Genomic DNA, 13,931 nt, shown 5'->3' on the forward strand with positions numbered 1-13,931 from the left:
GGTCAGGAAAGATGAATTCAAAACAGTTTTTCAGCTTCACTTCTTTCTGTTATCATAAATGTTGATCAGTCTGGATGCACAATGTCAAGGAGGGTCTATTCAGATTTTGCAGATATCTTTAAGAGTGATAAGCTAATGCCCTTAAAATTGTATATTCTTGATACATCAGTTTCCTAGCTTACTAAGAATGAGGTAGGGAAATGTAGGCCATTGCTGTTCCCATATTTCTTTGGATTTCCATCAAATAATATTGTTCGTATCCTGTAGGTATACCACAGATAATATCCTTAGCAAGTTATGTTACTGTTTGTTTACAGTAATGAATCCATGCTATACCACTCAAAATGAGAGTTGTTTCTGTTAATTAGACTGATTGTTAGTCTCCCCTGAGAGGAACATTTCACCTACTTACAATTAATATTGAGACAACAGTCTTACTACTGTGGGACAAAAAAATTAATACAATCGGACAGATGACAACTGTTGGCATTTCAGTGTGAATATACATTGCCAATTTGCCACTTAGTCTTAAAGATTTGCATGCATAATGCTATGGTATGTGTGGGATGAATATTTATGTGCCAATTCGGAAGTATATTTCCAATTGTGGATGCAATGGCATTAATTTGAATGCTACAGTATAAGTCGTAATGTCTTTGGTCTAAGCTGAAGAATGTGCACTTTTGTATAGGTATTTAAAATATGGACTATTGTCTTTCAGGATCACGGTGGCAGGGTAAACAGCAATCATGACGGAAATTGAACAGATGGCGAACAATGTGGTTCGCTGGGAACCAATGGATGATGATTTTGACGCCGGTAACAACTCCTCCCGCCTTTTTGAAAGATCCAGAATCAAGGCTCTTGCAGGTAAGGAATGATGGCTTTGAATCGTGATGTCTACTGAGCAGGTCTTTCTTGTATGACATAGTATCTAAAGAAGACACTGATGATCAGATATGTGCTCTTCAGGAAAGATTCACATAAACATGTTAGTTTTGTTTTGCATGTAGCCCTCATGTCAAAACAATTACATGGTATTACTAAACTGCTGTGGCTATTGAGTAGCCAAGTGAATGAAGTGTTTTCTCTTCTTGCTAATAGCAGCATAAAATCATTCTAAAACAAACGATAGTTTAAAGATAGAGGTGTTTATTTATCTTTTGGTTTGATATGTAGGGGTGTCTCGGTGTTTAATTGACATGCTCGTGAACTGTATTATGATCAGTATGAGGTCAGTAGGATTTGTCTAGAAAGTTAATTGCATGCAATGTTTTTGTGGAGCTCAGTAGTCTGGATCCAGGGATTTAAATCAGCACAGCTCTACCTTGCTCTACCTTGCTCTAATTCCCGCGAAAGAGAAAATAGATGAAACTCAGCTATGCAGCAATGTTCTGTCCAGCTCTGGTATTAAGTGCCCTGATCAATAATGTACTGAATAATATGTATTGAATATTAATAGCCACCAACGGCAGACTCGGGACATTGATAATCGTTACGTCTGTAGACTGGATCATGTGGATAGTTGCAGCTTTGGCTCACATTGACCATACTTGCTGTGAATGTCAGATTGGAAGGGAGGTTTTATGCAAGGACTGTCAGTCGGAAAAGGATTTTACTTCTTCTAGAAATGTTGTGAAAGTTGCTGTGACATTTAATGTCATTAAAAAATGTTATTGCATATTTAGCTAGTTTATCTATAGACTTTGTAGAAATTTTAAATAGAAATCCTAAGGTTAAAATTAGGTGTACCCATAATCTCAATAAATCAGCATAACAAATGATCCTCAAAAGTCCACCTGATCTCTGTTAGATTTGGTATAAGTAAAACAGGTTTAGGCAATAGAAGTGAGCTTTCTGCTACCCAAGCGATCTTGGAAATGTGATATGTGGATACAATCTCTATTCAAGCTGAGTCCTTGACAGAGGTGAATAACAACAGTGTTTGGGCCCAGAATCCTGCTGATCTGGGCTTTTCACCTTATATTTATCTATCACTGAAACCCAGGAAAATACTGCTCCTCATATACAATAGCAAAGCAGCATGTGATACAAGGGAGCAACTGGCTCTCAGAAACTCTAAACTCGTAGCTTATTCTGAGTGATGAGAATAACCTACATGGCTTCTTGCACAAACAGGATTGATATATTTTAGTTAGCCCTTGCTGTCTATTTGAAATGACTTTTGCAAGCATTGTTTATCAACTGAGTATTTTTTCAACCTGGGTCTTTAGGTACAAGAACTAAACTACGTATAATCAGTATGCAAAATTTGTGCTGGTGCTGTGGTCCTGGCTTGTAAAATTCATCAGGACCACTAAATGATACGTTTGCAGTGGTCCTGGTGGCCAGTGAATTTTGTATTGATAGTTAAGTAAATCTACGAATGTTATTTTGGACCAGTGATTGGACCAGTGAAGTACAGACAGGACCACTAATTATTGTCCACTCACTGGTCCTGTGGTCTAGTGGGAAATTTCGAAAGGTTTCTTTCCCAGATAATTGGCATAAATTTACTAATACACTGATCATGCTGGTAACACATGTAAAGGTAACTAGTTTTCAGTAACAGAAAACTTTATATGCAAAACTGGGTTTAGGTAATTAGTACAATTTAACATGTATTGATTTGATAGAGTGCTTACTTTGGTCATACTGATTTGTACAACAATGATGAATGCATGGTGGTGTATATTGATCCTGGTTAATGTTCGACTTCTATAAAGCTCTGCTTACCAGCTTCACTTGGAGATGGGTTTTTAATAATTGATTTTCATCAAGCCTGTTGCTGCACTGTGTGTGACTGACATTATTGATTTTATGTACAACTAAGCTAAGCTGACGATTATATTTTGAGGAAATTTTATGGTTCAAATATGATTTTTGTTTTCGTAAGTGTATGTATGCTTGGCTGCCAAGGTTTGTGATGTCAGCGTTAATTTGGTATTCATCAGCAGTTTGTGTTGGTGAATTAGTAGTTCGCTCACTTTTGAATGTGCTTCCACAATCTCCCGTAAGTGACAATTTCAAATTTTACAGTTGCTGAAAATTATTCAGTCTTGATTGCAACTTGAACTTGCTTTTGCTGTATAGACAGGACTGCAGACATTTTTATATATTTGATAAATATCCATCAAATTACCACTTTGAAACACAGATCTAATACAGAAAATATAAGACTATTTGAATAGTAGAAAAGCATTTTCAACATTCAAACTATTTTTCTTTGCTATGTGTCTGGGTTATCATCAGTGACCTGGCATGCATGTCTCATCTGTCTACCTGTGGGCTGGTACAAGAAACAGACTATAACAGGGAGCTATGGATTACAATTGGGTGACTCATCCCCAGACCTGCCGCACTGTACTCTCTCCTGTTGAGCGGGGAGAATGTCAATACGGGAGATGCATTTATGAACATGTCCCTGTATGAGACTCTGTTTTACAGCCCTCAGCAATGGGCACTACAAACTCCAAAATGTCCAGCCTCCCTTATGCATCAGTTCTATTGTTCCCTGCTGTCTTCTCAGGGTCTCAGGTTGCGGGTCACATGGATGGGCGGACCTGTCCTATTGTTATAGTCATTTGTTAGGAATGTGAAGTTGATGGTATCAAAACAATCTGTATTAGCCACAAGCTGTTGTGCTTTTCTATTAATATGAGGGTTAGGATGATTAAATTTCCAGACTATCACACTTGCATTTGCTGCTTGTGAAAAATACTTAAAGATCAGAAACATGTGTAACACCATCAGGGAAAATGCATGTGTGAAAGGTTAAACTTGATTTGAATTCCAAATTGGCCAAAAAGTATAAGAAAGTATGTACTTACCATTATTTCAGTATTGTAAGTGATTTATTGCGCTCATACAAGTACTTCAGTTGCTGAAATCTATTCCATTTAATTCATGAAAACTACTAACTTTGATGAATGTTTATATTTGATTTTCAAATTCAGTTGTTTTGTCACAATGGTTAATGGCAGGAGTATTCTAGACAGGCTAAATCAACAGTTTATTTGAGTGTCCCTATCCTTGTTTACAGACTCAAACAATCTTGTTGACGGTCTTGTTGACCAATAGGAATTTTTCCTAATATTTTGGCTAAAAAGCTAACTGTTCATTCCTGAATTTGAAGTCCATGTAATTGCAGCATTAACACATTTGATTTCAAGTGTTATTTAACCTCATGTATTTTGAAAGGCAATCTACATCTGAAATTAAGTTCCTTATGAGGTCAATACATTACATGACCTTTGTCACTGAAATGATATTGTGATGAACATCAAACAGCTATGTGCCATTTTGTGGAAAAGGCCATTTCCTTTAATATCAATATATTTTTGTACCAGAAACTCATTGTTTTAGTGCTGCATTTATAAACAGGAAACATTTCGACTAATTAGTTTTAAAATTACAGTTGGAAAATTGTCATTTCATGCGTCAACTGTAGATATTAAAAACATATTTTTATCTTCTCACATAAGGAAAGCTATATCCTGACCCTGTTAGAGATGTCTAAATCCTAGGCAAATGATTAGACGATTAACAGGATCTAGATGAACCTTATCTAAAAGGTCAAACTGACATGGGAAATGAAAGTGATTGTATATCAACTGAAAATAGAGTGTAATACAGTGAATCACTAAAGCCTCCGGTTGCATTGTAATACTGCCAAATGTCATCCTATTTCAACTGGTTTTAGCTCAGTCATCTGAGAGGAAGTGTCCCAATTATTTTGGTGAGACCGGAAGTTTGTATCCCCCTTGACTGTTTGAACAGCACCACCCCCTTGCATTTATTTAAACTTGTGGCAAAATCAATACTTTTGATAGTTTACATGTGAAGGTGTCAGACGTAAACAGCAAGTTAACATGATTGATGGACACCAAGCAACATGTAGTGTCATGGGTAGTTTTATCAGATGAAGGAGTTTGTACCCACTAGAGATTGTGTAACGGCTCATATCTGAGAGTCGACAGGCAGGCGGTTTGGGATTCTTACATCCTGTGCTTTCTAAATGGATTACTAATGTTCAATAGCAATATGGAATACCTCAGAAATTCTCCAAAAACTACGGATAGATTCATTCAAGGAAAAATTAAGCAGTTGGCAGGTAAAGTAGTTCCGGAAGCATTTTAAACATGAATTATATACTTTTTCTCATAAAACTGATCCCAAAATGAGAGAAAGTGACCTTTTTAGAAAGGGGCTCGTTGAACATGTTATCTAAAGTATATCATGAAAAGGGCAGATTGAACATTCAAGCTATAAAATGAATAGTTCTGTAACCTTATAAAAGGCAGGAAGGTCAGACACTATCACGAGATGTATCAGTGTTCAGTTAACAAGTTGTGTCGAGTTCACACAAGATAGCTGTTGCTGGAATATGAGAATATGCAGTATAATGCCCAGGTGAAAATAGCTTCAGCTAAATTTCATCTCAAACACGTCTTAACATTGTAACTTATGTGTCAGAATTTTGTCTCATCTTAATATGGAAAGTGGGTTACTAACAATAGCTCTGCAGATTCATATTCTTAGAATTAATTTTTGTTGTAAATGTTATTGCAGGTATTTTAATGTTATTTTGGTCCTGTATGCAGTGTGGTATTTAGCAATCCAGAATCACAAGATTGAAAAGTGTAATCCAAGGTAATTTTATCAACAAGAATTTAACCAGAAAGCTTAGTTTCTGTTTTATGGGTTTCATCAGAAGGTGTTGCATTAGAACCATATCCAATGTAGCTGGGTCGCAGCGCCACTGACACAACACTGACAAATTGTATATTGATTTTCTGTGCGAGATTTAAAGTGAGGTCAAGTTACTGCTGAATATGAAGTGAGATTACGCCTGTTCCCAGTGCCTGATGGGATGGCATGCTGTGGCATGATAATCCATTTCATGTCGAGGGAGATTGCCTTCATATCTTTTTGCTTGTGAAAAACACAGACTGAATGTGAATTCCTATTCACGAAAGAAAATTGAAACTAATTATAAAAGTAACTTCAATAACCACACAGTATTTGAGTTTGAGTACTGCTAGTGATATCAGTTAGGTTGATGACCTCATTGATAAACTGAATACTGTTGAATAAATGATGGCCTGATGGATCCAGGTTACCGCCTTTACGATGATCTCATTTATGGACGACAGTTCCATTCTTTGGTAGCTGTTTAGATTGGAATGATTAAATCATCTTGTTCTGTGAATGAATGATTGATAATGTTGTGCCATGTGGGAACACGAGAATGTAGTAAATAGATTTCTTATAAGAAATTTCATCAGCACAATTTCAAATACAGAGCACCCAAAAACAAGTTTAGATATCTGCATCTACAAGTATTTCAGTTTAATATGTTAAATAGTAACTGATGCAAAGAATTTAGTTTCTGTATGAAATCTCTGTCAGTATAAACTGTGTGTGAATTTATGACTGTGTCAATCTTGATGTCTGAAAAAACAATTGTGCATATTTTGTTGTTTTGCAAGCACTTACTGTGTAGAGAATATATATCTACAGAAACATCCCTAAACTGGTCATAATGTAATCAAAATAAGTAATCTATATCCACAAAACCCATAGTCATAACATGTCATTTTGTACTAGAAAGTTAATTTTATGCATAATGGTGTATGCATTACAAACCTTCAAATGAAGTGTTTTGTATTCATATGTTATTTATTCAATACCATTTCAGATGAAAGAGAACTAGTACAGAAGAAAACTTTCCAAAAATGGGTAAATTCTCATTTGGTGAGGACAGGAAATCGCATCAGCGATTTATATGTGGATCTCAGAGATGGCAAGATGTTGATGAAGCTCTTGGAGGTCCTGTCTGGAGAAAGACTGGTAAGTTTTCATTTGTTTTAGCAAATTATATTGTGCTGCTCATCAATGAAATTATCAGTCAATCAGTTTTCAAACTTTAACATGACATTCAAGAGGACTCTTTTCATGGTTTACGGTTGTAAAGGAAAGATGAAAGGGATCCTTAGGTTCAGATACTGTAGTGGGGAGTCTACAAATCCAATCATCGAACCTAACAGTGGTAATGGGTGCATAGTGGAGATACATAGATTAACATGACAGGTGGTAAAATTGATTACATATCTATTTAAGATGTCTGATTTCTCAGTGTGTTCTTAATTCAAAATGAAAGTTGAAGGTCTTGTTATTACCCTAGTGTTAAGAGTTATATATTTGGGGCAAAGCAGAAAACAACCCCATCCCCCACCTAAATTATTACACTGTCTTAATGTGTTAATGTTGCTGTGACATAATGATATCTTTTCTATTGCAGCCTCGACCTACAAAAGGCAAGATGAGAATCCATTGTTTGGAAAATGTAGACAAAGCCCTTACCTTCCTACACGAACAGCGTGTACATTTAGAAAATATGGGAGCCCATGATATTGTTGATGGCAGCTCCAGACTTACCCTGGGTTTAATATGGACCATCATCTTACGATTCCAGGTGAGGTTAATCATTTACAGATGAAAACTATCCTGCATTTCTATCTTTTTCAGTAAATGTTTACATTACAACTTATCAAAACAAAGATTTTTCAAAATCTTATCAACTTATATGCCTGGAGGGGTGGTGGGGTAGCCCACTGATTATAGCATTTGCTCGTCACGCCAAAGGCCTGGGTTCGATTCCCCACATGGGTACAATGTGTAAAGCCCATTTCTGGTGCTCCCCGCCTCGATGTTGCTGGAATATTGCTAAAAGTGGCGTAAAACGAAACTCACTCACTCACTGTGTGCCAGGAAGTGTTAAAACATTTTAATTAATTTAATTCACATAACTAACATTTACTTACTTCATATTCATACAGTAAATTTTATGTATGTTAATGTGATGTCGTCATCATTTACAATAAAGATTTCATCATCGTCTTTTTGTAAATCGTTTTTTGTTATATGTGTATTAACTATTCCGACCAAAGGTTTCAATTTGTCTAAAATTATGCTGCCCATTGAATTAATTGTGGATTGTCTGGAATTTTGTAAGGAGATAAGTGAGCAGGATTATGTATTCATTCATTGACAAAATGACATTTTACAAATGAGATATCGTGTCCAACGATAACTCATCATATAGATCTAGCTGAAGCATTGTTACGTAAATAGTTCCTGCTGGCCCAATGGGTTTGTTTCACAAAGTGTGTTTCAAGGATCTTTGTTGGCAAATGTTTGTTTCTGATCATGTATTAATAAGGGTTTGCAGTAGATATTGGTCAAATATAACTTTTACTCTGGGCCAGCTGGACCTCTGAGAAGAGTTCTGTTTTCATTTGTCATTCCATATATCAAGCATGTGTTGTGGACTGATTGTGAAAAGAAATCATGGTGCATTGTTTTGTTTTAGATCATAATTTTGCAGGAATGGAAATTAGTGATGAATTATGCTTATTGATGTTTGGTTTATAATGGTGTATATGTTGTTCCACAGATCCAAGATATCACAATAGAGGAGACTGACAACAGTGAAACCAAGTCTGCTAAAGATGCCCTACTTTTATGGTGCCAAATGAAGACCGCTGGATACCCTAACGTCAATGTCCGCAACTTCACAACCAGTTGGAAAGATGGCCTTGCCTTCAATGCCATTATTCACAAACACAGGTAAGTTGAATGGCAGTGTTATTTATTGCTATTATTTGTCTGGATAAACAATCCACTTTTTGTGTTTTTTGCACTGCAGTTTTCTGTAAACTTTGTAAATTGTAGGCTGGATTTATTTATGAGGTGAAAAAATTAGAATTATATTTTGTAATATTTCTTGAATTTTAAACTTGATCCTGCTTAGAAAAGTATACCCGTGAAGGTCCCAGTTAGAATATTGATCTTCAGTAACCCATGCTTAGAGGCGACCAACGGGATCGGGGGGTCAGGCTTGCTGACTTGGTTGACACATGTCATTGGTTCCCAATTGCACAGATCGATGCTCATGCTGTTGATCACTGGATTGTCTGGTCCAGACTTGATTATTTACAGACTGCTGCCATATAGCTGGAATATTGCTGAGTGCGGCGTAAGACTCGGCTCACTCACTTAGAAAAGTATTTTTATCTCTATATTTCCAAAGTGTTTTTATTAAGACTTCTTTGTATCTGAGGTATTTAGACCCACATTATACATTGTTTTGTGCGGATAGTAGCAAGCTTATCGGAAAAAGGAATTTATAATTCAGAATTGCAGTAAATATCTTAACTGTTCATCATAGGATTTTGAATGAATGTATGGAGTAAATATGATCTGAAGCAAAAGACCTGTTGAAGCTTTTGTTGCCACCCACATGATGATTAAAAGCCATGGCAACTATCAGGGTGATTCATTTTCGGTCGATCATCAAAGAAGTGATAGAACATTGTATAAAAGAAACAAAAATGGCACTGCAATATATGATTGCTTCTTTAATTTGTATGAGTTTACCACATTACTATTATTTCTTCTTTGAGTGGCATTTTTAACAAGTAGGAGAGTCAGATAAGTACAAACTCTTGTGGAGGATTACTATTATTAGTTTATATCACAGAATGATGAAAGATTTAGTATAAGGTCTCATGTGTACATCTTTGGCTCTGTTACAAAAAATGATGTGAATATCACATTGTTATACCATCTCTGCAATATACTTCAGGAAGTGCTTTGGCTGCTTGTTCAGACAGGACCCAAATAGAGTTCTTTGTGTGGTCAAAATTATCAGTCACTGCGAATAATAATAGTGGAATATGAGAAACTCAGTTTTGCGGCCTTGATGAAGTGGATGATGTTGCCTGACAGGCTTAACCAGTAACATATAATCATGATAATATGAGCAAACTGTGCCTCATGGTACAGTGACCATGTAAAGATAATTGAATGTGGTAGACTGTTGACTCTGCATCTTCCAGCATTCTTTGCCAATGATTACGCTGAAAATATTATCGTTTAAGGGAAGTTTGTTGATAAAACGTACTGTTTATGAAATGACAAAATTGGTAGATTCAACATTTATTATAATGATGTTAGCTTTTCTGATTTGTTTCCCAGCTCAAGTTTAGTATTAGCAAAGGCTGTGAAGTTATATGTTTAAGCACTCAGAGTAAGGTACTATTTTCCTCTGCTGTGAAAATGCTTTGAAGTACCTAACTTTGCCTTCGGGTTACTGAATGAGGGGAAGCAATAATGGCTGTTGAAATAAAGTGCTGAAGAAGCATCTCAACATGTCCTTTTAGTGTTGGAGCTAACATTTATAAATAAATGGTGGAACTACATGGGGAAGTTGGCTGAAATACAAGTCTGCAGACCTGTGTTAACGTTTTGAGAACTGTGTTGGTGGCAGTGTGCCAACTCCTTCATGTGCTACCTCGGCAACTTTTCTCTTACAGAAATTTCCTAGTACACAGAAGTTTCAAAATATATTCAGATAAAGAGAAATATTAGACAACATGTATTTACTCACACTGACTTCTAATGTTTACTGAATAGAAGATTGGTTCTGTGTACTTCTCATTATTTTTTCTTTTCTGTATGAAACTAACTTTGACATGGTATGTCATTAGTTATTTTCTAGGGTGACGGGGTAGCCTAATGATTAAAGCGTCCGCTCGTCACTCTGAAGACCCGGGTTCAATTCCCCACATGGGTACAATGTGTGAAGCCCATATCTGGTGTGTCCCACTGTGATATTGCTGGAATATTGCTAAAAGCTGCGTAAAAACATACTCAATCACTCACTCAGTTATTTTCTAGTATCAAGGTGATTGTTATGGTGTCATTACTGATAGTTTTCATGAAGAGATTTACATTATAATGCAAGTACCAGTAGATGATAACTAAATAGTGGTTAATTGTATGTCAGTGTCCTTTCTTTATGACAAGCAAAATTGTGTGATCTTATTATGATATTACAAAGGTAAACTAAAACATTTTGGCGAATAATAAAAATAAAATTGTTAAAACAATATGAGATAGTTTCTATTTTTTATCAAATGTTGAGCAATTATGTAACAAAACCTCACTTGAATGGCTTTCCAAATGAAAGTGATATGCTCTCTGGATACCACTAAAAATAGCTATGATGTCACTTGCAAGTTTTTCTAAACAGAAGTCTACAAGGACGAATATACCAATTGATTTTGCTGTGTTGCCAGGGTCACTAGTGACAAATTACTGAAACTTAATTCTATTTTATGTGGTTCCCTTTGCTAGGGCATGCACAGTGTAGGCACCTTGTTCTCGGATAGGAAGTCAAACCCATGCAGTCAGGTGACATCAACAAGCAAACAAAAAGCTGACATATGTTCCTTATTGATTGGTGTCAGCTGATAAAGATAATTGAACCCTGGAGATTGTGTCTGAGATGTTTGATGGAGAACTTACCCAAATCAAATAATGCAAATAATGTCAGCCATGAGTGATGGCTGGAGGTTGATTTACTTGGTTGCCATAGTTACAAGATTACAGAGATTCCTGGCTTTAGCACATCTAGTGCAGCTGGTGCTGAGAAAGGTATGAGTAAATAATGGGTCAGGTCTTCCCACAGTCTAATGCTGCCAAGGAAAAGAAGTGTTAGGTTGAGATGAAGTGAAATGCCATAAAATAGCCAAAATCAGTGTCTTGTGATAGGATATGATGTATTTTAAAATTAAGAACTAATGAAGTGGGTTTTTAATCTGTGTGAACAGGTTTGAAAGTGAAAATGAGTTGATGTCATAAATTATTACATATTGTTGGTTTAGAGATTAGAATACCCTTAATAAACCTTAAGATACGATTGGATCCCTTCTAAATTGAATAAGCACTGATTATGTTTCAAAGTGATATTTTACAAGAGTAGAAATAAGTACATGCATTTATGGAAACAAAGAAAATTAGTGTATCCTTTTTACTCAGTTTTATGTATTTCTCTCCAGTTATTTAATGTTTAATGTTTCCAGACATTTCAACATTCCTGGTGTGTCAACAAAAGCAGTTGATTTGGGGAATTAAGAATGAACTTAGTCTGAGTCATTATGTGTACTGTGTTTACTGCAGTGAACCAGGACATTGAAACTGCATTCTTGAGTCAACAGAGGTCAGACCTCATAACATTTGAATCGTGTCTTTAGAGAATGTCTTGGAAACAAAATCATGGCATTTCCACAAACAAAATACGCACAAAAGAATTAAAACTGTCTTCAAGGCAGAACTTTCACAAAAGGTTAAATTAGGACAATGTCAGTGTCAGGTGTAGTTAATGTTTGGTGCTTAGGTCAGTTGGTGGTTAATGGATTTGAATACAATGTGTCAAGCCACCCCTGTTGTAATACCGCTGGACTTGGCTAGATGTAGTGTAAAACTACCCTAACTCAATTTCACTCTCCATTTGTATTTTGTTGAATACTTTGATTCTGTTTGACTTTCAACAAGCTGTCCATTTGTTACAGGCCAGACCTCATCCAGTATGACAAACTTCAGAAGTCCAATGCCATGCACAACCTGGATAATGCCTTCACAGTTGCTGAGGATAAGCTTGGTCTCACAAGACTCCTTGATCCAGAGGGTAAGTGGAAGTTCTTGTTCTGTATAGCAGAATATTATGGTAGAGGAATCAGACAGGATTCTTAAATGGAGTTTGATTCATCAGTCAATAAACACAGAGGAAAAAGTATGCCAACAAAGTAGATCTTGATTTTCACAAGCCATTGAAACCTGTTTGTTAAGAAGTGGCTTACAAAGGAATAGATTCTTTCTCTGTAGATCTAAATGCTCTTTGTTATCCTGTAGTCAGATTATGGCAGTGTTGATATGTAAAAAACAGTGTTATCTGTAAGAATCAGATCCGTTCTCACCCCCAACAGCTATAAGTAACCATGCCATGTAAGTAATGTTGGTGTAGAACGGATACTTGCAGCTCCCTCAGGGCTGGTGGTGTTCTGTTAGACATCTGACGTCCTACCCACGCCTCATGTGGAGCCAATATGGCTTAACCTTTCTCATGCGTCTATAGCAATAATCGGGATACCAAAGACTTCTACCCTTCGTACACAAGGTGAAATCCACAGATAGATTTTCATATTTTAATGAGAGGACACACAATAACTACCTGCAAAGTAGAAGCGTGGTACCCTGATACAAGTTCATTGACCTTTGGGATGTTCTTCACTGTAAAAGGTTACTAGAGCAAGGTATGATGTAAAGCGAATGTATACAGCACTGAGATGCTGCATCTGTTGATTGACTGACTTGATTTAATCAGTGTGTATTGAGTGTTGATTTATTTATTTTTAGATGTCAATGTTGAGTACCCTGATGAGAAGTCTATCATCACCTACGTTGTCACCTACTACCACTACTTCTCCAAGATGAAGGCAGACTCTGTACAGGGAAAGAGAATCGGCAAAGTAAATATTAGCAGCAGAGAGTACCTGTTGAGTTCCTGTATGACAATTATAGTCGTTTAACAAGTTATAATTATTTGATTCAATCTTTAGCAAAAACTAGCTAACTTTAACTGAAATTACAGCAATTAGATATTTTTGCATTTGGTAGGAATGTTGAAAGAAAATGTTTGTCACTTTAGACAATTTTGGTATGTAATTTTGTGAAACCATCAGCTGTATTTCTTGGTCAGTTCCCACGCTTAAAAGGTAGGTTTCCACAAACAACAAATTATTTCAGTGTATATTATCTGAGAGAAAAAACATTTCTCTTAATATGAAATTATTTACTAAATAACACTTCTTGTTTTAGGTCATTGACAATGCCAGAGACACAGATTCAATGACCAATGAGTATGAAGGTCTGACCTCAGACCTGCTGGAATGGATTGAACAGACAATTGTCATACTGAATGATCGTCAGTTTGCCAATTCACTGACCGGAGTCCAGCAGCAGTTGGCTGCATTCAACACATACCGAATGGTAGAAAAACCACCTAAGTAAGTTCATATTTTTTA

The 13,931-nt window shown here is 36.2% G+C and overlaps 1 protein-coding gene across 1 annotated transcript in view; it reads left to right on the forward strand.

Moving 5' to 3' along the window:
- LOC124289859 (spectrin beta chain-like) overlaps positions 1 to 13,931 on the forward strand; it is a 57,054-nt gene that overhangs the window by 11,350 nt on the left and 31,773 nt on the right. Inside the window, 7 exon segments of the mRNA XM_046726537.1 lie at positions 722 to 870; positions 6,701 to 6,852; positions 7,304 to 7,477; positions 8,459 to 8,631; positions 12,420 to 12,535; positions 13,264 to 13,376; positions 13,726 to 13,913. Coding sequence (XP_046582493.1) covers positions 750 to 870; positions 6,701 to 6,852; positions 7,304 to 7,477; positions 8,459 to 8,631; positions 12,420 to 12,535; positions 13,264 to 13,376; positions 13,726 to 13,913 — 1,037 coding nt within the window. The 5' untranslated portion in view covers positions 722 to 749.

Source organism: Haliotis rubra, unplaced genomic scaffold (genome assembly GCF_003918875.1).
Source record: "Haliotis rubra isolate DU_JTF1 unplaced genomic scaffold, ASM391887v1 Scf45, whole genome shotgun sequence".
Classification (NCBI taxonomy): domain Eukaryota; kingdom Metazoa; phylum Mollusca; class Gastropoda; order Lepetellida; family Haliotidae; genus Haliotis; species Haliotis rubra.